General features: G+C 38.9%; 3 protein-coding genes across 5 annotated transcripts; all 3 read right to left on the bottom strand.

Moving 5' to 3' along the window:
- Window positions 1-3,183: 3,183 nt before the first annotated feature.
- LOC116248088 (protein phosphatase inhibitor 2) lies at window positions 3,184-11,522 on the bottom strand. The gene is made up of 4 exons (XM_031620686.2): window positions 11,292-11,522; window positions 5,411-5,523; window positions 5,130-5,303; window positions 3,184-3,744 (listed from the first exon to the last, which is right to left on the bottom strand). Exons 1-4 carry the CDS (start codon window positions 11,318-11,320, stop codon window positions 3,497-3,499), a joined length of 564 nt encoding a protein of 187 aa, XP_031476546.1. The 5' UTR covers window positions 11,321-11,522; the 3' UTR covers window positions 3,184-3,496.
- A 2,148-nt stretch (window positions 11,523-13,670) lies between these two features.
- LOC116247795 (uncharacterized) lies at window positions 13,671-16,543 on the bottom strand. Of its 2 annotated transcripts, none has more exons than XM_031620113.2 (3): window positions 16,186-16,543; window positions 15,174-15,320; window positions 13,671-14,131 (listed from the first exon to the last, which is right to left on the bottom strand). In XM_031620113.2, exons 1-3 carry the CDS (start codon window positions 16,411-16,413, stop codon window positions 13,988-13,990), a joined length of 519 nt encoding a protein of 172 aa, XP_031475973.1. In that variant the 5' UTR covers window positions 16,414-16,543; the 3' UTR covers window positions 13,671-13,987. The 2 variants fall into 2 exon arrangements, with proteins under 2 accessions (XP_031475973.1, XP_031475972.1); XM_031620112.2 differs by having other exon boundaries at window positions 16,183-16,521.
- Window positions 16,544-18,459: 1,916 nt separating this feature from the next.
- LOC116247793 (bifunctional UDP-glucose 4-epimerase and UDP-xylose 4-epimerase 1-like) lies at window positions 18,460-23,588 on the bottom strand. Of its 2 annotated transcripts, XM_031620110.2 has the most exons (9): window positions 22,932-23,582; window positions 22,484-22,533; window positions 21,997-22,132; window positions 20,671-20,772; window positions 20,305-20,532; window positions 20,005-20,086; window positions 19,192-19,274; window positions 19,024-19,115; window positions 18,460-18,851 (listed from the first exon to the last, which is right to left on the bottom strand). In XM_031620110.2, the coding sequence occupies exons 1-9, from the start codon at window positions 23,127-23,129 to the stop codon at window positions 18,767-18,769; spliced, it is 1,056 nt and encodes a 351-aa protein (XP_031475970.1). In that variant the 5' UTR covers window positions 23,130-23,582; the 3' UTR covers window positions 18,460-18,766. The 2 variants fall into 2 exon arrangements, with proteins under 2 accessions (XP_031475970.1, XP_031475971.1); XM_031620111.2 differs by lacking the exon at window positions 20,005-20,086 and having other exon boundaries at window positions 22,932-23,588.
- Window positions 23,589-24,034: the final 446 nt, after the last annotated feature.

The raw sequence follows: 24,034 nt of genomic DNA, 5'->3' as shown, positions 1-24,034 counted from the left end.
TCGAGAGTTAGGTGCCAAAAATGTCCTTTCAAAGGGCACGGAACTTGAACAATATCCGGCAAAAGATCGGTCTCTCGATGTAAATTTCAATGGGGTGCCATAGGTGGTACGCATTCAACCTGTAGATGGCATCACAGAACAGTAAAAACCGGGAAGAGCAGTGATCAGACAGCAATCTCCAGCTAACACGAGATTCATCTGCCTCTCTTGATGAAGAGGATTTCAATCCCCACTAAGTCATTTGACATATGGTACTGCCAGTCGTTTGCCTGATCTCAGTTCGCTTATCAAATAAAAGAAACAAAATAATTAGGACGACTACATCTTTTCATCAAATTTAGTAAAATGGGTTTGTATTTTTCATTAAAGGTTGAGTACGGAGTATGTAATAGAAAAGAAATAGCGACACAAGAGTCATGAAACCGACGAGATTTTTTTTTTTTCAAAAATTATTATTTGAAGCAGGAAAGTCTACTGCGCATCTTATCGAACAAACAAAGAAAGTAAGAAAGAAAGAAAGAGTTGGAGTGAGTATATATAAAAAGTGAGAACACCCAGGATTCCACGAAGGTCATTAATTAGAACTTTAATTTAGGCTACTTTTTTTAACTGTGGATCTCAATTACCGATGCCTGAAATCCACCGTTCGTATAGACAGTAGATCTGTGTATTTATTTGAGACCCGAGAGGAAACAATCGTAGCCTCAATTTTTTTACTATCATTTTTGTGTAAAGAGTTGAAGAAAAATGTATGAAACCGGCTCGTAAACAAGTGTCTATCCATTAGTGTTGTAGTAAACCTACAAATTTTTATTGAGTTCATGAAATTTGCTTCACCAATAATTGGTTTTTTGATCTATTAGCAGCTTACATATCTTCACAATCGATTACATTGAATTTGAAAATCGCCACGAATGATTGGTTGATCCCATTATCTATGATCTGTTCACAAGCACAAAAAACATGTGATATCACCTGTTTCGTGATCCATACACCTCATTAGATGTTTTAGTGCACTAATTTCTGGAAATTTAGTCACTTGTTGGGGGCCAGGACACTTGTCATCTCTACTTACTGGCTTTCCTTCATTGGACTCATAGTTGGTCATATTTTGAGGCAAGGAGCAGATAAAAAGAAGCAGACAAAGAGCTTTTTAACTGGTCCTAAACTGGCTGAAGTCCACCTCCACACACAAAGGCACATCAATTCCTAATCAAGAACCAATTAATCAATTGTCGTACAGAAAAAACTGAATCTGATCAGTAATTGACTTCACATAATCTGATACCGGAATACTCTTGCCAAATTCAACTGGGATTTCCAACCCTGATGAACATATGAAACAGGTTAACTATGGAAATTTGGACTGAGAATCACTTTGTTTTCATCCAACCCGAGAGCCGAAGCTCCCATGCAACTCCTTGTTGCCCTAGGGTACAACATCCAACCCCGTATCCCACTAATTGATATTCAATTATCTGCAATAGCAACTTCATCTTGTCCAAATCCGAACTGTTGGTGCAACTGCTCAACCCCACCCACACACAGGGAGGAAATCAGAAAAGTTAGCTCCTCTTGAACTATTGTTAAGAGCTAATCTTCATCCTAAGGTACCCATGTATCTTCAGAGACATCAATTGGAACGGTACACCATAAGGTACCCATGAATCACTTGTCCTATATCTTGGTGCCAGCAAACACAAATGAAGCCAAGCAAGTAGTTTACCGTACAATGCACTTTTCTAAAACTCTAAATGTGTTGTGAAAACACTACCACTTTATCAGTTTTTTGAAATCTCACATCAGTGATGCCCTCAAACAGCATATGCCTTGAAAAGCTTTGCGTGGTCATGATTTTTCATGTGTTATTGTCAGCCATACATATGCTGCCACGCCCTTGTGACGCAGGGTTCCACCTCCATGTGAGAACAATTTTCATCTAGCTGTGAAGGCCAGAATTTGAAATAAAATTGCAATCGCTACCAAGAGTTGAAGTCGCCATCAGCGCTGGCTAAGTCAGAGCCCTTGGCTACCACACGGCCAAGGCAATAGATAACTGCTTATATATTATTTTATGAAGAATACAACCATCTCGATATTGCATTTTTGGGAATGAATGATTCACATTGAGGTGTAAGTGGACATGCTCACATCTGCTCAACAAATGCAGATTTGGATTCAGATAAGATTCTGCATAGCAAGTGTTGTAAAACCCGCTGTGAGTCCCCTCCTTTTACACCCAACATTTAATCACTTGCACTTCGTTAATGAATTTCAAATAACTTACGGACGGTGTGGCTTTTATGGTTTCGTAAAATTAACACGATCAAAATTCTTTGGGCACTCCTAATATCAGGATTCACCAATTATTTATAGCAATAAAGCAACTTGACACTAGCTATTTAGCTATTTTCCTCCATGGCAAGTTCTTGAAACCAGTTGCATCATCCAAATGTTCTCTGAACTATCTAATATAAATCTTGCAGCACACGCCTGTATGATACTCGTTTACTACGTAAAAAAGGGCTTGTCCTAATCAAATAGGTTGGTTCTTTTTGTGGACAACAAGGAGTAAGGCATACCTCTACAAGATTGTGCCAAGACAGGTGAAAGGTACTGAGCTGCTGGCTTTCTTCATCTTGAACGTCTTAAAGCCAGCCGTGTAGCAGGGTGCATGGTTCTTTTGTTGGTACTGTCACATCTCAATTGGGCAGAGCAGCGATTGGCGTTATCCATTTCAGAGGACAGAGTATGAAGTTCAGCCCAGTATGGCAAATGGGTAGGATTTCCAATTTGGACTCCTGGTCTAGGAATCTGAGAAGTTACAATTGGATTATCTTCCCGTTCTGTCCTCTGCAATAAGCAATCGCCCCAAGGCTCATCCCATGACCGATAGCAAGCCAAGCACTTTGCTGTAGCAACAAGCTTTGACCTTCCAACAATTTGTGTTCTAAATGGCAATGAGACTTGAACAATAAAACCCCCATCTTGCAAGACTTCTAATTTAACCAGTCAGATCATATTGCTTTTTAGTGCCAGGAGGTTTTACATCCAAGACAATTGACCACCCTTGACCTTTGATTGTTTAATCTGATTTGCCTTAACAAGCAACAGTCATCCAAATGCTTGAAGAGAACGCTTCTTCCATGCTTTATGCTTATCCCCGTCAAGAAATTCAAGGTGTACTTGTGAACTCAGCTTGACATATTTAACCAACCTCAACGTGAATGTACATGCACAAACAGATAACATACTTGAAATGTAATCATTTCCTGAACGTCCATAGACGATGAATTCACGAAAATCGTTAAGCAAAGTTAACACCAGAGATGTTGGGGAAAAGGAGAGCTGGTTAATTATACAATAACAAAAAAACTGGCATGTTAAGGACACAAGGTTAGAACGAAACAACATACACATGTTGAACACACCGGTTATCCAAATCATTGTGCAAACAAGAACCGAGATAAAAGAAGACAGCTCTCTTCCAAGCAAACTAGGCCCCATTGTTTGCTGATGGTGGAGGAGATGCTTTTGGTGGCTCACTGCCTTCAATGTCTATTGCGCTCATACCACCTGTCAAAGATTCTGAGCTGCCTTCTTTTTTATCTCTCGTATCATCCTCATCAACTTCTTCATTAAAAAGGGATCCCTTTTGCATCAATTCTTTTACTTTTCGAAACTCATCATAGTGTGCCCTCCTGTGCTCCTTGAAACTCAATCTGGCTCTTTCTGTATCAGAATCTATACATTTAGAAATAAAAAAAATAAGGATGTGACAGAGTAAGATATCTAGATTAATTAACTAATACATATCATGTAACACATAAAATTATTCAAGTATCTGCTTTCACCATGTTCACCATGAAATATAGTTAACAAGCACAACGAAAGGAGTGAGGTAACTGACAAATTTATTTGCCATTTGCTATCTATGTTGCCCAAATAGAACTGCAGTTGCGTACTTGTCCACATTAAACATGTACCTTCCAATTGTTTGGAGTCACTACAGCTCCGCACAAGGACAGCTACATCTATCACATTTACAACTTACAAAATCAAAAGACCTACAGAGATAAAGGGGAAGAAAGGCCACCAGACAGCAAGGAGGCAGTTATTGGGTACTCCAGGATGAAGACAGACTAAACACCTGCACAATATATAGTTTTAATAACCTACACGCTAAAAACCTGCACAATGTATAGTTTTAATAACCTACACTACTTTTCAGTGAATTTCTAACTATGCAGTTTTTAAAAAGGTCGGCTCCCAATGAGACTTCAGGTATCTTATAGTTAAGTTTCTTTTCTCCGTGATCATCATTTCAAAAGTGTTCTACAACAACTCCAGTTTTCATCCAAGGAGTATGATTGCTAGAGAACAGCAGACTGAAGAGGAACACAATTGTTTAGTTATTGCAACATCTTTAACAAATGACAGTATTTTTTACCTCAATTTGAACAAGAAGAGGCCATGCATGGAATGATAAGATTCTGAATTCACATTGTCAGTCATGGTTGCTCGAGGAGTTGGCGGATGAATAGATGATGTTTGGAACTTGAATAACTGGTAATCTCAAACAAGAGCACTAGTTCTATGTTCACCAAAGGCATGTTTATTGCATTCTAGAAGCTTCTATTTGACAAAGCAAATCCAAAATAGAGTACCGACGGAATTATAATCCACACTTTTTGCAAGGATGAAATTTTTCACTTGATTTCAACAGTTTCATGTCATCTGAACTGTTTGGTTGAAGCATTAGAATAAAAGAGAGATTCCATGCATATTGCAACGCCGTAACATGTGAAGGAATGCAGCTGGACAATGTCCACATCAGTCAACAAAATTGAACAGAAGAGGGAAAACACCTTGTAGTTGAGAGGAGAAAAAGGTTTCTTCATGAGAATCTATCATTTTGCAATAGGAAAAGAAGTTCAATGATGAAACAAGTAAAGGAAAAGAACATAAAGGATGAGATTCAAGGTTATCAAATTGCTTGGTGTGCAACCATGAATCACTTGACCAGAAAACACTGCCACGCCGGAATGAGGGCAGCTTTGAAACATTAAATAATTAAATTCACTAGGTCGAGTAATGGAATGTGGTTTCACATGCCATAAGTAAATAACCTGCATCATCTTGGTCCATGTTATCTGCCTCATCTTCTGAAGATGTCCAACCTCCATTCGTGCTAGATTGTTGTGAACTTGAAGATGCAACATCGCCAAAAGCAGACCAGATAGCATCAACCTGTGAAGAGCCACCTATTCTTTCCTCACCATCTCGCACTGGTGATAGAGAGCCTGCAAAAAGGTCAAAACTCAAGCTGACATTCTCCAAGGGCTAGTAGCAAGGACTGCTACTATAATCTAATCAGGGCAGTGATAGACTCAAAGTGATTTACACATACCATCTTCATCGACCATAGGATGGTACGGAGTCTTAGGCTCGTCGATTTTTTGTCTCACAGGCTTATTTGCCTCTATTTCAACTAGGTTAGCTTCGTCCCATATTACACGACCCCTGATGTCCAGTGAGCATTAGCAACATGTTAAACACATCGAGAGAAAGAAAGCATCATTTAAGCAACAATATCAAGAGAAACAAAGTGTCGTTTAAGCAAGAACATAGGAGTCACTTAAGGGTAATACAACAAAGAACAATTTCTTAATTGTTTTCCTTTTCTCTTTTAAGGAGAAGTCGCTTCTTGTTTTAATGCACAATTTAATAATGGAAAAGCATCTTATCAGAGGTAGCAATAAGTGAAAGCATGTTAAACTGGAAAATTGCAGTTAATAAGCATATAGATAGTTGTTAGCCACCGCTAACAAGGTAAACCCCTTTACAAGACAACCCTTGAAGAACACACGCACACGTCTACCCTAATCCCTGATTAGGGTTCTCCTCCCAGAGGAAAACATCTACTATTCTTGCGATAATCCCCTTCCTGGCTTGTCGACCCCATTTATAGATGCTACCGGGTCAGTCCAATGGACCTGACCTATGATCCCATACTCTCTCTCTAACAATACACCCCCCTTTCAAAAACACCTTGTCTTCAAGGTGTAAGAGTTTGATAAAGAACCACTGTCGAATCAGGGTAGTCCTTCCCACCAGTGTTGTGCTGCATTTAGTGCTACCTATGCGATCAGTGTGCCCCAAGCTGAAGATTGCAACTCCATTACCCAATTATTTGATCTCAGCATAGGAAGAAAAGAACCTTCATTTGCACTTTCAAGGCTGTCAATGACATCAACAAGGACTCAATTAATATGTATTTGATATGCAGGGTACCTTGTGATCTCCACTATTAACTATGTAGTAGGGGATGAGTAGCAATGAATCTAGGCTGCACCACTTCCAATGAATCAAAACAACTCGCTGACTGTGAGCTAGCATTCCTATTGCAGGAAGCTCATTGATAGAGTCAAGAAACTTGTTCGCTAAAGAATCCAATATGATTCTCGTCCCTGACTCTCCAACTATAGGACTGTCATTCATCATCAATATGTGAACATCTCTAGGAATAAATGTAACAGCTAATGCCTCTAGAACATCCGCCTGAGCTTCATTTGCACATCTTCTGCTCCAGCCTCTGTTACAGGAGGCAGCAATGTAATCACATTCCAAGTGTAACTCCACAAAAATTCAAATGCCGAAGTAACCAGACCATCCTCTGAATGAACATACAATTTCAATATGGAAGTGATTGCCCTTAGAGATGCAGCTTGCAGCAGAAGTAGCTGAAGAAGTGGGCAATCTCAGTTAACTATGCCCCCCAAGCCTTCCCAATACAGAACCAGCTAAATCACCACCTTCTGGGCCTCTGGCATATTGCAGGACCACAACACAGCAGATGCTGATCTTGCAAAGGAAACAAGCTCCTCCAAAATATGTTGGAAAAACTCCAAAAATTTTTCCAATAAGGCACCAATCAAATGAAAATCCTTCCCCATCATTATACAGCCATTGCATATTTTCATCTCAGTACCCATTTTGGCAGTGTGACTAGTCAGCCTTCTCCGATCGATGTGTAATTCCTCGATCAAGCTGATGAGAACAAGGATAAACTTTGTAGAGTCCCATCAAGTACATTGATCTTCTTGGCCAATAGTCAAAATGTACCTTCTGACAAAATAAAAGATATGCTCGAAATGGTTATGTTTTGTCACAGCAAGGAAAAGCATCCTCGCCCACCTTTGAGCCCCTAACTTCCACACATTCAACTTCTCATCATCAATTGTGACAAAAGTATGAGAAGAATTATTGGCACAAAATTTTTCAGGGAAGTCACACAACCTCATCAAAAGAGGACTTTCATTGCAAGAAGATGCATACTGTCTTCATAGAGCCAACAGCAAATCTTTTCCCACAAGGAACCATTTATATATGTAAATTCGTGTGGGAAAGATGAAAGAAATTGTAAAAGAAGGTCAAGGGGCATTTCACTGATAGGGACCAAAGGATAAAGCCAAAGTGAGGACCTGATCACAAACTTGAAGACGATAACTTGGATTGAAGTGATGTCTGCACTGTTGAAGAACAAGTTGTAGAATACCCAACAACTTTCTCCCTGCAACACTCTATTGACCACATTTTTCATCTTCATCATCAAAAGAATGTCTTCCACCTATTTCAGTCCTAAATTTATTTGTATCAGATCCACAAACAAAGGAAGCAATGCATATTACAAGAGCCATCAGTCCAGCACGACTTGGTTTCCAAGGCAAACAAACCACATAAGAAGTCTCTCTTTTGCCAGCAAGAAAAGTAACTTGATAAAGTAGAGAAAAAATTAGATGCTCCCTTAATTGTTTTTGAGGAATACACTCCTTTTATGCCTGGTTGACCCTGTGAATGCTGCCACGCTGCAGGACTGTGATTGTGAAAGAAAAGAAGGAACTCACCCAAGGAACAACCCTGCTCGAAAGTATGAGCATCATTGTTGTGTTTTCCTGAATGGTCCCTATGACTTTCAGGAATAGCTCGCATAGTTGCAATGACGATAACATCAAAGCTGAGAATAACGTCACATGGCTTCAAGAACTGGAACATGGAAATCATGAGTTCCATTTTTCCAAGGCAAAAGCTCCTCTGATTTGGGGTTGTTTCCATAGCCTTGAGTGGTGCAAGAACTTCTATCTTTCGCCACACAACCCCCTGTTTACTGGACTGAGATGCAATGCCTACAAAATTAACTTGTGTTCTTAAATGCAGGAATACCACAATTTCCATACTTAATAGCAGCATTGATCTGAAACTCTAAAAGGTCCATTTGGTGCTCGTAGTGGACTGGCTTGCGGTAGGTCGTCTGGACCTGCAGCAACACAATTCTATCCACCTCTCCTTGTAGTCAGCCCCTTATTTCTCCCCCAATTGTATGGTATCCATCAGTAGCTCTGCACCCTGATCTCGAAAGGTCCTTCCAATACTTATCAAGACTTTCCCCGACTCTCCTAGACTCGCTTATGGTTAGAGAGTGCCCGATATTAAGCTTGCCCTTCGCTGGAACCTGATCACTGATCTCCAAGGGAATGAAAATCACCAACCATAATATCAGATAGCAGTACCTGAGATCTTTGTTCACTTGAGCCTTCCTGCATTCCTTGGCTCCCTTCCTTCTGCTCACAAAGGATTGACTTGGATGGTGGCGCCCCTACACATGAAGATGGCGTGGATGGAGGTGGCATAGGTGGAGTACCCGAATCCCTTCCCTCACAAGCTAGTGAGGCCCAAATGGATGATGCAGTGTCCTTGTTCTCCCTTTCCACTGCAATTTTCCCAATTGTCGTGGCATCTCTGATCCACATCCATGGAGGTTTGCCTAGCTACATCACTTGCTTCCTCCCTCTTCCTTGGCACAGGGATTCTACAGGAACGGGAACTTCATGAGACTCAACCATAACTGGGTTTTCCAGTGCTATTGACATCACGATGGTGTAGTCCTTGGTTGATAGAACGAACACGCCAATGTTGCCGATCTTGCTGATTATGAACAGAGGAAGAACGTGAATGGAGTTGTTCTCCTCACTATTGGTGATTCCGAGAGCCTTCTTGAATACAGACATTCTATCATCAATAAACTGTATTGTGGTTAGTGGTGGCGGAAGGCCTGAAGGAGGTTGCATCTCTGCCCCATCATCCTTGTGCGTTACCTAACCTTGTTGCTGCTAAGTTGTGAAGATATCTTCAAGAGACATCCGATTGCTCCTGCCGTAGAATCTTTCTTCAAGCAATTCCCTCATCTGCCATTGTTCTACCAGCATCATCTGCAACCTCTCATTCATGTGGTCTATCATCCTATTCATCCTTGTGAAGGTACTCTCCACCTGTTCCAATCGACCAGCCATAATCTACTGACCTGAAGCCTGAAGGTCTTCAAATGTTGGCTCAAATACCAATTGTTAGCCACCACTAACAATGTACACCTCCTTACAAGATAACCCTTGAGGAACACACACCCTACTCCCTAATTAGGGTTCTCCCTCCAGAGGAAACATCCACTAGTTTTGAGATAATCCCCTTTCCGGCTTGTCGACCCCATTTATAGATGTTATTGGGTCAGTCCACTGGACCTGACCTATGATCCCATATCGGGTCTCTAACAATAGTACACAAAACAAGTTACATTGCAAAGTTGTTTGCATGTAACATTTTTATTGAATCTATAGGCAATAGGGTATAAATAATATGGAAAAGATGTTCCAGAAGCATAACAAATTCCTACCTAGAAGACGAGAAAAAGGAAAACAGTAAGCTTAGCCTATGCATTTAACCACATGAAAAATTGTAGGTGACCATTCTTTACCGATCCCTTGATGTGACATATGGCACACGTGACAAGTAACAATTAAAAAGGTGCAAGAACCAAATAGGTCTTAGAGTTCATTGAAAGAATGACAACTTAGTACCAACAAGAAGTCGGTCTTAGGAGTGCAAGCAGGAACAGCGAGTGCCTGTTGTCAAAACCCTGTATCTCTTGAGAATCAGAAGATGAGAAGTTGGATACTCGTTTCCAAATAAAAAACCTGCAAAACTTATGATAACTACACATTGTTGGAAAGAGAAACTAAACCTGACTCTGCATAGCCAAAAGCAAGAGAAGCTCAAGTATGAACATTCCACCTGTTATTCTCCAACTGGATAAGAACATTCAGTTCTATAAATGAACAATACTACCGTCCTCCTAGATGGCTTACAATTAGTTTTGAATCACCTGCAAACCTTCCTTTGTTTGTCTAGTTTCTCATACACTGCAAAATTTCCCCAAGGAAATTAGCCATGGATGTTTCCCCAACTTGCACGACATATTTGGACTCAAGTCCTCAACCTAATATCTAACAAAGGAGATAAGTAAATATACACTGCACTGTGGTAGACTTCTCTACTGTTGCAATTATACACTGGAATCTGGATTATAGTAGGTAATTTATTGCACTCTGCCATGCCCTCCTGCTTATCTCTAGGACTAACACGACTATGGAAGAGCGCCAACATGGTGAATTTCGAAAGAAGCTTATTGTCCTGCATTCCAGCTCGCTATATCTAAAGCTCCTCCTTTTTTAATCCGACATATTCAAAAGATTCCTTTATTATTGCTTACTGTCCCCCAACTGAATCCTTTGACAGCATTTGGATGAATCGCCTTAAACCAGCTTCAGTTCCTAATTCCTTCCCCAAATCGAATATTTCAACATCACAGTCCTTGGGAATACGTGGATTGATGGAAACACCATCTTAATCTTGTTTTTCACCTCCCCTGTCTTACATCCCACTTTCCATTTCCCCCAGAATAACTTGAAGCTAGACCATTCTCAGGAATTCCCACGATAAAAATTAATACCATCGCGGGACATAGACGCATGAAAGCTACGACAAGCAGCAAGATATCATCAAAACCACCCAAATCACCAAACTTAACCAAATGAGAAGTAATGTAGAAAATGAAGACGAAACCGATGAAGAGGAAGCCCCTAACATGTTTCAGTTCTTCACGTCTCGTTCACTAACCACATCAAAGATTAAACATTTCACAATTTCCAATTATCTTCTACATAAGACCATACAACCCCCATAAATAAGCTCCTCGTTTTCTAAATAGGTCCACCATTGACAACACAAACCCAATAAATCGTTTTGGCTCAGAGACCCTAAGCAGATATTTTGCTTTTTTGGTTCCCGCATTCATGTAAGTAATTGATCCCAATAAATCTATCCAGCAAACTGAAACCAAATCAATCAAATTCAAACACCAATATAAAAAGAGAGAAAGAGAGAGAGAGAGAGAGCACCTGACCCTCGAACTGTTGCTTTTCTTCATCTCAAATCTTCACAATTGCCTTTCTTTTCCTTCTCTATAATTAGAGGGGAAGAATAAATTGTGAACAAACCAAATTTCGAATTGCAAAGGCTGTGGAATTGGGTGGCGATGTCGCAGAGAGAGGAGAGCGAGAGAGAGAAGGAGAGAGCGAGCGGCTGTTCCTGCCCCTTTCGCCAAAATAACTCTTTGATGGCGACATGTGCGCGACTGTTGATATACAAAAGGAAAAGACCCCCCTTCAGAGAGAAACACCAAGTGTATCTGCATCTCAAGCCTACAATAACTCGCCGCCATGATTGCAATGTTAAGAAAATTACTTTTTCAAAGTAACCCCGTAATATGCACAAAGTTTTTTTTTTTTTGCAATTAAGAGTAATTTGGTTGTAAAATTATATTAAGTTATTCATTTTTCCGACTTTAATAAAAAGATCTTTTTTTTTTTACAAAAATAACTTGAACTAAACCATAATTTATAATAAATTAGTATTTGTGAATGCATTAGAAGGTTCCAATTTTGTTTGAAATATCTCTCCACACTCGTTTTTTATTCTTATCATTTAATATATATATATATATATATATATAAATAAGTTAAAATCCTCTGACCCAACTATCTAAACACATTAAATCTAGGCACCTGCCTCAAGCATAGAGGATTTCTCCATTGGGGTTTGGATGGGAAATCCTTTGGCTTCAATGCATTAAGCAGTATTTTTAATTATACTTGCCGGTTGCATTCATAAGAATTGTTTGATCTATCGTGTGATGGATGGTCGAAAGAAAAATAAAAAAAAAAAGTGTGAACTATTACTTTTTTTTTTTCTCAACTATCTACCATGTGGATTATATTGAATTAAACGACTTTGAATACCCAGAGTTACCATTCAATTTTCTTGCATATACATGTGACATGAATTTTTATGGCTACCAAACTATCATGTTAAAATGGGATACATACACCAATGTTTAACAAGCGCTTTTTTTTGGTATTTTTTCCTTCATTTTTGGACTTGTGTAACTCATTGACGCCTAACTATTCTTTCAACAGATTAGAGCCGACCCCACTGATCAACTCCTTAACTGGACATGAATCTAAAGACAGTGAAACTCTTTAACAATCACCTTGGACCCTTTTTTTACGTTGTAGTTTTTATGGGTCATGGATGGAACCCTTGTATTAATGGAGCTATATAAGACTACATTGCTGATCATTTACTTTGCCAAATAATACGTTAAAGGAACCTACCACATGGTCATTTAATATTAAATAAGATTTGCTTTCATAGTGCTTGAGTCGAAATCCAAGAGGCATACAATAGTTGGGTTGGCTGAGCTGGTGCCAGTGAAAGTCCCTGTATTGTATTGGTTCAATTCTTGCATGTGCTTTGTGTCAATGAGGTGATAGGTGTTGTACTAGTTGATGTATATTGTGTTCATATTAGTACCAACGTAGCCGGTGCTATGCCTTTCTGTCAATAAGGTGATAGGAGTTGTACTGATTGATGTATATTGTGTTCATATTAGTACCGACGTAGCCCGTGCTATGCCTTTCTGATACTAGTTGATGTATATCATGTTCATATTAGTACCGACATAGCACTGGACCCTAAAAAGAAAGAAAGAAAAATGATGTCTAATTGGCAGTCAGTAAAGCTACAAGCTAATTAAGCTAATAATTATATACAAATGTTGGATCTTATGGTGGCCACAACTAAATTTGATAATTTAGACAAATAGAAACCCAAATCCGAGTTAGAATTTGATTATAATTACATAAAATCCACCATAAATGCAAGATCCGATATGAATTTGAACCATTTACATCTGTAAATCCTTGCATGCGTTGGAAAGGAAAGTGAGACCAATTGAAAGGAAGAACGTAAGATCTAACAACATGGTCCACACTTTTGTGCAATTAAATTAATGATAATGTCACCATTCTCTGTTTTCTCCAAGAGTAAGTATCCTTTCAATTAAGATGAAGACTTTGAAGCCTTCATCGTGACTTCTCCTTAGTTACTCTAACCACTTAAGTTTAAAAATAGTACAGCTGTTAGAATAATCGGCTTTTGCATCAAATTGGGCAACAAAAAATTTAATGAATCCACTGAATGCAATCGAAATCGTTTTTTGCCAATCAGATTAAAATTCATACGTACATAAAGAGGAAAACAAAAAAATGCTTCACCAATGCAAACACGACCAAGCACAACCTCGCAAATTGGATTTAAAAAATTCAACTGGGTCGTGGATGTTGAAAGCTACGTTTTAAGATCCGGATCTGACAACTTCTTCATAGCTGGAAACATGACATCATTTAGTTTTTTCTTTTTCCCTCATTAATAAAAAATAAATAAAATTTCCCAGCTTTGATATCAACTAATATTTGCAGAAAAGAATAGATTACAATAAACTTAATATATAAAAAGAGTGAGTCAACTGCTACCACATATAACACGACAACCATTTTGCCTACTTATTTTTTCAATGACCTCCCCCTGGTGAATATTTAACGAGAGAGATGGATTCAAAAAAGTTAAGATTGATAAGAGTGGTAGACTCTAGTTTATATACAACTCTAGCAAACTTTGGTTTTACAGATCCCTGTCTTCACTCGCTTCAACTTGAATGTCTTTAAGCCGATGAATAAAAACTTCGGGATGCCTTTCAGATTTTCGCTGCGGGCACGGGGTAGAAGGTAAGTCGCGCAGTGTAACAAAGCTTTTCTGAGCCTTTGGTCCTCAGCTCCACGCAGCAGAAAACAATGCTTCTTCCCCGCTTCGTAACGCATGCTTCAGCCTTCACTTCATCCTGTAAGTGATTAAGTTCCACACACTTCAATCCAATCCAAACAAGTAAAATGGACGACCTAAATTTTTTAAATCCACCGTCTTGTAGAATCTACTTAGTTGGGTCTTTCTTTATTTTATTTGCACTCTCACTCGTATCAGACTCTGATTTCTGAAACCAAATCCAAACCCAGTAGGGTTCATCTGAAATTTACATGTAAATGGGGTTGGGTCCTTATTGACCATCATATTTACATATGAATTTGGAGAGGAAATGCCTCTGACAATATTGTGGTGTTTGATTACTTCGGATTTGAAATCTATGGATCCTAATGGCATGCTTTTGCTGACGTACAAGTGATCTATGGTAAAATCCATGGTTCATCAAAGTAAGGATCATAGGCCAGACCTAAGAACCACACTTAAAATCCTTATTTACTTGAAGTTCTCATTCTCATTGACAAAAGGTCGAATTTAAGATCAAAGGAAGGAAGGCCGAAGCTTAAAATCTATGGTTTGTTAAGAATCTCAAATCCAGGCTATGAATTGCCCTTTCGAGGGGCCGTTTGATGGTCAGAAAAAAATTTCTGAAAAAAAATTTCTAGAAAAAAATTTCTGGAATTGAAGAAATGGAAAAAATTTTCCGTTTTTCCAAAACCATTTGTGTTTATGGAGGAATTATTTTTCTAGAAAAAAATTTCTTTGTTTGATGGGAATGGTGAGGAAGAAGGAGGAAGAAGAGAAGGAGGGAGGAGGGAGAAAAAATTTCTTCCTCCAACGGTCACAAAAAAAATTTCTGGGAAAATTTCTCCACCCCTCTGGCTGGAGAAATTTTTCCAGAAATATTTTTTCAGAATCATCTCCAACGGTCCAAATTTTTTTTCCATGTTTGATCAAATGGAAAAGTTTTAAAAATTTGAATTTTTTTTCCTGTTGAACAGTGCTTTTCCTGCCAACCAAACGCCCAGGTTCACCATGAATGTCACTATAACATGGCTCTTGAGTAGTAAGCCGCCAGCCATGGAAGATTGAAATGAAAGAGGAAGAAAGGTTTGTTGCCTTACATGGAGTCTGGCTGCATAAAGATAAGAGATGGAAGTTTCTCCAAGGAAGAATTCTTCCTGCTTTCCTGCAACAGTTTCCACGCAGGCGGCCGCCAACATGCCGGTGACCGTGGCGACAGCCCCACCGTGCAGTGTCCGGTAACGATTCTGCCCATCAATTTGATCGTGTCATTCAAGTTGCGATCATATCTCGCATAGGTACAAACACGCATAGAATTAACTTGATCAATGGCTGCGGTCGACTTTTTCTAGTGACCGCTGCCTTGTCACAAGTCACACTAAAGGGGCATTTGATGGCTCCCAAGAAGATTTCAAGGTGCACCAAACCGGAGAAATTTCAGTTTTTGCGCATCTTGAAATCAAGCAAGGGCGAATCTTTTTGGAGAAAAAATTTGTTCACTCGTCATCCAAAGTAAAAGAATTTCCAGATATCCAACGCCACCGAAAGAAAGAGGTAAGCGGCCTCGTAAAAATTGTAAGGAGTTGAAGACATGACAGAATCTCTGTTCGACAATGTATGACACAAAACGTCCTCCAAAATTATATCAATAAAATTTCGGAACTTATAAAAATTTAGTAATCGATAGTCTAGATTGTTTCTAGACTATAAAGTTTTCTAATGTGTCAAAAATATATAATTTTTATGTTGGATTATATAATTTGAGACGTGAAAGACATGAAGATTATTAAGTCTAGAATTATGTGAAACTGATTGAGAAAGCTCTGTTACGAAGACAACGAGGGTAGCAAAATTAAGGAACAGAGTTCCCTTCCCCTTGCCAATGAGAAGGGCGGAGTTTGCAGCTTCTGAAAATTCTTTGAAACACTCGATTCGAGAATTCAAATTTGAAAAGAAATCCAGAAACTGTGATGTAGAGATCATCATGATTCATATGAATGCATCTTAGTGTCTCCTACCAGATCTTTCTAGATAACAGCAGCAACCAACAAAACGAAAATTCAGGAAAAAGAAAAGAGAGAAAGAAAGAGAGATCATAGGAGGACAGACCACAATCGTCGGCTCCACGGGGAAACTGCAGGAGACTCTGCCGGATTCGACGCGCTCAACTTTCAGGATGCCCTTGATTAGGTCGGGAAGCGACTGCCTGTCCTGGCAACCCTCCGGCAAGCCTTCGCTGGCGGCCAGACGCTTGAGGAAGTTTCTGGGCTTCGACTGCCATGGCTCGTCTTTTCCTTCTCCTTCTCCTTCTCCTTTCGTGGCCCCCCTTTTCTTCTCCATCGTCGGCTTCCCTTGGAAAGGGAGAAAGAATGCAATCGTGAAGGTCAACCGTCTCTCCAATCTCTCGGATATTTATCCCCATTTACAATGATTCCTTGATACTTTCGCCCATGGGTTAAAAGGGTTAGAAGCATTCATCGCCCTTCCCCAACTCCGGTGGTTATACGATATACTCTTCAACTCAAGTTTAGTATATATTAGTTACAAAAGTCTAATTAAAATGTATCATCGTTTCTCAAAATCAACCAACTATGCTACACACCTCGGAACGTGACTAGAGATTTGTTTACCAAATTTATATCTCATTTATAATCAGATCTGAACGAGTTTAAATCAGACACCAGATTCTGTCTCAATTTTCAGCCATTTGTATTGTCCCACTTTTCTATCAGTTTGAATTTTCTGATTGCACTGTCTAATCAGATCAGTGTACCGTGAGATAGGGAGTAAATCCAGGGGAGAAAGTGAAAGGAAGATCTGGGTTTGGATCTAATTTTGAATATCATATAAAAAAGAGTACCAAATTTCACACTAAAATTGAATGTCCCATGAATTGTTATTGCATTTTAATGTGAAGGTGTCCATCCTAATTGGATATCCGTCAGATTTGGTAAGAGGATCCTACACCACATTCATATGTAATCACTACGCGAACCCCAATTTTAAAGTGAATTTACATTTGGAATCTGTATAAGGCAGGTCTCTAGTTCGATTCCCGTGGACGCTATACTCATGTGTCTTAAGGTGGTAGGGCGCATACCGCTCTATCACTGACACCGACGTAGCTCAAGACCCCGAAAGCAGAGAGAATGGGGAGGCCTTCGGGCCTCACTTCGAGCGGTAGGATGATCCTCTCACTCACCCAAAATACTGAAAGGTATCTGAACAATTGATGTTACCTGACATCCAAACTACAAATCAAATCCGAATTTTATATCGAGCCCACTTATCAGATTCGATTTGAAAGTGAAAAATTCAGCACGATAAACAAACCCTCTATGTAACTCGAACTATTATGGCTCAAAACTTAAGTGGGGAACATCAGCATGAAGAGTTTTATTCTTTTTCTTTTGTTTTCGGCTTTCTCTCTCTTTCTTTTTTTTAATGGTGGAGAGGAGCGCTGTAGATAACATAAATATCACCACAATGGTTTTCTTTTTTTATCATGCTATCAGTACATCCACAAATTTTTTCCTGCTATCAGACACCCTTTTATGCCAACTTTTGAATTTACGATGGAAGACAATGACAGATAATCGAAACTTAGTCCGGTTCAACGCATCGAGGAGCAAATTTCGTTTTCATGAAGCTAATTGCACATACAAAGATAACTAGTTTAGAGTCCTTTTTCGATTTTTCTGTAACCAAACACCAAAAATTGCAAATCTGGATACCGTCTTTCAGAAATATACTTCACCTACAAATTTTGGCTTAAGCATGCGGGCCCTTGGAAAAAATAAGGTATTCTATCAAAGCTATTCCAAGAGATTGTGATTAGATCTCTTTTTCTCATATGTTCTGTCAAAGCACATGGTTAAAGTCATGGATTTCTGAGCAATCACCATCATGAGCACCACCATGCACTTTTAGGTGGGTCCTCGAGAAATGGACACAGAGGCACTCACGTTTTTACAATATGAACTGGCAGGCAACCATAGAAAGGAAAAAGCAAAATTGAAATTAATGTGGTCAACAAATTATGCTTCATCAGTCTTGCTGACAGTTTCAAGAAAACAGAAGAACTCTTGAATTTAATGGAACAATGGATTTGTTGGTGAATGCTATATTTTATTTTGGGAGGAAGTAAGCTCGATTCATAGACAAATCTTATGATTTGACACCCATGATCTCTCAATGAAAGCCAAAGCACTTGTGACCAAAAAATGTCGCTCAAATGTAATGCATCTTCTGTAATTGAGTCAGATGCAAATATAGTGTGTAGATCCCAGCAGCATATTGAGAAAAGATGCATCTCCAACATTGAATTCTCAAAACAGTTTGAAGGTCATCTAGACAGTTGCTCATGTAACAAGATAAGATCACAACTTCATTTACCACTTTGGTGGCAGAATTTCGTAGAATATTGACTTCATTTATATGGCAGTTCTCACAAATAATTCTACATAGTCGGAAAAATGGATCAAGTTGTATGCACTTCTATTCCTTCTGACAAAAAATGGATCAATTTGTCTGCAATATAATTAATAAAAGACTCACTATGGGGATATCAATCACATTTGCCCTAATAATGCAATGATACTTCCTCTTTACAACTCCATCCTTAGAAATAAATTAGGAAGAATACCAAATGCTGTAACAGGAACTGTAATAGATTCTCAGAAGCGTGAGGTGCTTAAGGATGTGTATGATACCCAAATGGGTTGTTCCTGGCCCAATTCCACTGGTCTCTGCACATTTCAGCTAGGCCATACTTGGCTCTGCAGATGGCACCATGGATATAAGCATGTAAGCTCCGAAGAGAAAAGAAACACAGTAAACAAAAATTGCAGTTGGATGAGTGCGTGTTGGTCCATGGTTTGCATATCAATTGAAGGCATGAACAAAGGCGTGCTTATTACAGATTGGGCAGGATAAAAAAGGAAAACTTACTTCCAGCCAAGTTCCCTTAAGGCCTTATCTGTAGAGGCATACACGGCTGTAGCATCGCCTGGTCGTCTGGGGCACAACTTGACAGGTATTTTCTGATCATGTAGAAGAACATGTCACCCATAAAAGCATGTATAACTAAGTTCACAGATGCTGAGAGGAAAGTTGTACCTTGCCAGAAGCCTTCTCAAATGCGGCAACCATTTCAAGCACAGATGTTCCACACCCAGTCCCCAAATTGTAGGCTGTACAACCTGGACAATGAAAAAAAAAAACACACACAATAACTCAGACGCATATATGGCATTTATGTAAATGCAGCGCCTCAAAATGATTCATCAAAATGTCTCCATTTTGTAACTGAACATTTTAACCATAATTGGCAGAAAGGCTTAGAGCAAGTATTAAGGTCAACTTTTAAGAACAAAGTAGTCAGAATTGGTTGGCAGTCTCAATTTCCAAATATTGGCTGAATTCCCAGCCATATGAATCTCAACTCATGTAACTTATGTTGGCCATAAGTTTATTATATCTCAACCCTTTTGCTTCCTTTATCAATGTTTCTTAGAACCTACTTGTTGCTCTTGATGCTGTCTTGTATTCATAGATCATATAACAATATGACATTACTGCTTCTTAATTCAATTTGTATGCTCTTTCGCCACTTCCAATTCCTGCATCTATAGAAAAAACAAGTTGAGCATAAAGTTATAAGTTTTCAATTGGTTGCTCAATCAACATGGTTAAGTTGTTTAAATGTTTGTAAGCATCTCCCTTCAGATTATGTGATTCAACTTGAAGAATTGCTTGTAAAAGCAGAAGCATAGTTACTGCATAAGTACATGTAACAAAGAAAAGAAGCACTGGTGCTTAATGTGCATTTGCTGTTGGGGAAGGAACTGAGGATTTCTTTTATTTTATTAATTTATTTGTTTGTCTATTTATTTCACAGGGAAGAGGATGGGGAAAGAGAGAGACAGAGACCATTAAATTCTGGGGTGAGCAACCTCTGAAGTGCACATATATGACCATCAGCCAAGTCCATCACATGGATATAATCTCTAATCTGCCATTCATGATCACGGAGATTTATTAGAAGATTACTACTGACATGAGAAATAAAAAGAGATGCAGGAAATAAACAAGGAAAGAGAAACTGAACTTTACTGTACATAGGCATTCAGAATAAAACAAAAGTTGCCCACATGTGGAACGTTTAGAAGATAGCCATATACATGAAAAACTGTTGCATTGAGACAAAAAAGAAAAGGCTTAAAAGTATACCGCACTTCCATCTTGTGTAGGATAATCAACACCATATACATTCAGCTCAGGCAATCTCCCAACTGCCACTTGCTGGATATAAGGCATAAGATTGTTAGGTATGCCCTTGGGATCTTCACCAATGCGACCACTTTCGTGTGCTCCAACTGGGTTGAAATACCGTAGGAAGATCATTTTCCATTCTGGATCAGCCTTCTGAATGTCTCGGGCAATATCTTCAACGAAAAGCTGAGTTGCAAATCAGAAAACATTGGATTCTGTAAGCATGACCAACGTCAGACTAAGAAAGCAATCATCAATACTTTCTTGACAACACAACAGCTGGATAAAGCACATGCATACATACACACACACACATGTATGTACCTTAGTACGTCCATATGGATTCAGTGCTGTCAAATGAAAATCTTCAACACAAGGAATTTTTTCTGGTTGGCCATAAACTGTAGAAGAAGAAGAGAATACCATCTAAACAAAACAAAATAAAAATATTAGCATTCACATAGATTAAACAGGGTAAACATATGGGAAATAGATAAAGCACTAACATAAAAGATGGAGAAAAATGATTGCCAAAATATTCATCCTATGTATTTAGACACGGACACTTCTATCAATCTCTCTGCTTCATCAAATAGAATGATAATGGATGCATGACACATTAGGACTGGTTAATATCCTAACTCGGATCTATCACAAATGATTTCCCCCTTTATGAAAAGAAAAATAACATACTATCTCCTTGAAAAAGGGAAAGCATTTGGATTTTGGAAACAATAAAAACATGAACAAAGCAGAAACTCGAAGCAAATATCGAGGCACTTTCTTCACTCCATGAGCATCTTGAAGTCCAAGCCCTTGTGGTCGTTATGAAGCCCATTGATATAACCTTTTAGGCATATCATAAGTAATAAAGAAGAGAACAACTGTGGCAGTAAATATAAAACATAAAGGATCTAAAATAGTTGTGTGCTTCCACCACATGTGATGAATTGTCACACAGGCACATGGACACATGCTTATCAAGATTTAGAAATGAAGGGAGTGTCATAGTTCTTTCTAAAAAAATGTATGCTGGTGCAACTGAAATGGTCAATTTATCACGACATAAGCAATTTGGCAAGATCAGAGAACGAAAAGAATACAACCACTACCAAAGAATCGCATGAGTATGTGTCTGTGTTGCACATGCACACATGCACATGTGCAGCCTAATCTATAAATGCCTCAAACAGAATACAAAACAAAATTTTGAATGCTTTGCATAGAAGAGAAAAGCTAAATTTTTTGACATTCACATGTTATGAAGTAGTTCCCCTTTGAAGTACATATTCGCACTACATGGGATCAATCAACCAAAGGCTTGACACTCACTCCCTCAAATATGCCCAGTGGGATCCTTCTGTATAGCAGTATAGAATTTTTAGCTATGGAACAGGACTAACTGACATGGACGTTTCTGCATCAGAAAATAAAAATGCCTACACCAACCAACCAAGGTTTCAAGAATGCAGCCATGGAGAAAACCCTGAGAATAAATCTTGAAGACAATCTGGTGTTGATTACTTGAGCACATTCACAAATATATAAAAGATTGACATTTCTGTTATGTTATGCCCTTGGAATCTACCGAAAAGGACATAAAATCTTTCTCTATAACCACAAATAAGCAATCAAGTAGACAAACATAACCTTTTTACAGCCATATTTTTCCATGAACTCAAACAAGTTCAAGGTGCCGACAATGTTGTTGTGGTAGTAAAGAAAAGGCTTTGCAACGCTCTCCGCCACAGCCTTCAAGCCAGCAAAATGGATCACTGCATCAAATCTGTCGGTGGAAATCCAAATAGAACTATTAGATGAAAAAAAGCACGATGATTACATTTATTTTTCTTTATCAACAATCACAGAGTTTCAGATGGCGCACTTTAGTCAATTGAACATAAATAAAAAGAAAAATTGGCTTAACAGCACGCGCTATTTTTAGGCACATCTGATTTAAATGAACATCAGACAGATCAAGGAGAAAAGAAGAGCACAATAAAATGATAAATTTTCAGCGCATAACCCAGCATAAATTCAAAAAACGACAGAAGTTACAGGATACAGAACCTCTAAAAAAATCATTGTAGCGAACCAAGTAGAAATGCAAGATAACACATTTAATCAAGTAACTGACCTTCTTCCATTAAATACGTTCTCTAAATCCTCCTTATTCCGCAGATCTCCCTGAAATAACAATAATGGAGACCCATGTCAACTTCTAACCATAAGCTTTCTCGACAGTTATTGATGCAACCTCCTTCTGAAAGCAATTTCTCAAATTCATACATCCGTGAAGACAAATAGATGACACAAGCTCACATCTACAGATGGACTTCAGCGGAATGGACATACTTATCCAGAAGAATGGGATAAAGTTTGAAATTTTTCCTTGTGGATCAGAACAGGATACCTCAATTTATCAGATCTAGCCACAATTGGGTGCACCCAAGCGCAATTCAAGATAAACACACCGACAAACAAGAGCAAATGCAGGAGCAGAAAAGCCACAAACTCAACACCTAGAAAAACGAGAGGACAGACCCAAAAAGGCAAACAACATAAATTAAGTCTGGGCAATGTACCAGAATAAAGGTCAGGTTCCCAGCAAGCTCGGGGCCGGCAAGATCCTTCACCCTCTCGACGCCCTCCTCCACTGAATTGTCAAGATTGTCTATGATGACGACCTTGAATCCTTCCTTCAACAGCTGCAGCACCGTGTGCGTGCCGATGAAACCAGCCCCACCCGTTACAAGAATGCAACCACCGTCTTGGGCACCCATTAAAATGATCAGAAATTAACAGAATCAGACGGACGATGGAGTCAAATCACCTTTTCTTTCACAGAGGTACGAGTGAAAGAGAGAGAGAGCAATAATCTAAAGTATGGTGGTAGTGCAGTGGTGGGGTTATGACGACAATGAGGGAGATGACGGTAGTGGTAGACTGTTCAGACTCGGAGATCTAGAAATGTGAAGACTTGATGTCTAGCAGAAAAGATGAAGAAAGCTGAATGAGGTTCTGGGGACTCCTCAGATTTGGAAGAGGGAGATGGGGAGAGGATTCGTGATTTTAAGGGACGCGTTATGAAGCAAGACTTGCTGAAACTGTCCTCGTGCTTGTCCAGGATGGCACCATTATTCTTCAGCTTCCATTATTCCGCACTTTTCTTTCTTCTCTTTCCATTTTTGACAGTCATTTTTTTACTCGCATTTTTTTACTCGCTGGAATTCCCTGTTTGTGCGCTTTTGATGGTGGAGTAGTGACGGCCACCAAGTTGCATTGGAAGAAGAAAAGAGGCAAGGTTCGTCACGTTCGTCGATTCCCAAGGATATCGTTTGCTTTCTTATCCTTTTGGTCTTTGTGTCATGGAGAAACACTATCTTGGACTCCAAAACCAACTGGTAATCTGATTCCTTTTGTATTACGCTAGATTTGCGAGTGGTTCGTGTCTGATTTTGAGATTTCCTCAATTTCTACTGTGGCCAATCCGATTTTGATTTGACTTCTAATACATTGCGTTTTTCCATATCGATTTGAACTTATTGTAACCCGTGCGTCTCAAATTTTCAAGATTTGAAAACCTTAGATTTTAGATCAGATTTTCCTTTTCAATCTTAAATCTTACCTTTTTTCAATATAAAAAGGTGAAATAAAAACTTCAAGTATCATTAGTTTGATAAACCTG

This window comes from Nymphaea colorata, chromosome 2, assembly GCF_008831285.2.
Source record: "Nymphaea colorata isolate Beijing-Zhang1983 chromosome 2, ASM883128v2, whole genome shotgun sequence".
Taxonomy (NCBI): domain Eukaryota; kingdom Viridiplantae; phylum Streptophyta; class Magnoliopsida; order Nymphaeales; family Nymphaeaceae; genus Nymphaea; species Nymphaea colorata.
Note: the sequence above shows the minus strand (reverse complement) of the source record. Positions and strands in the feature narration are given on the sequence as shown.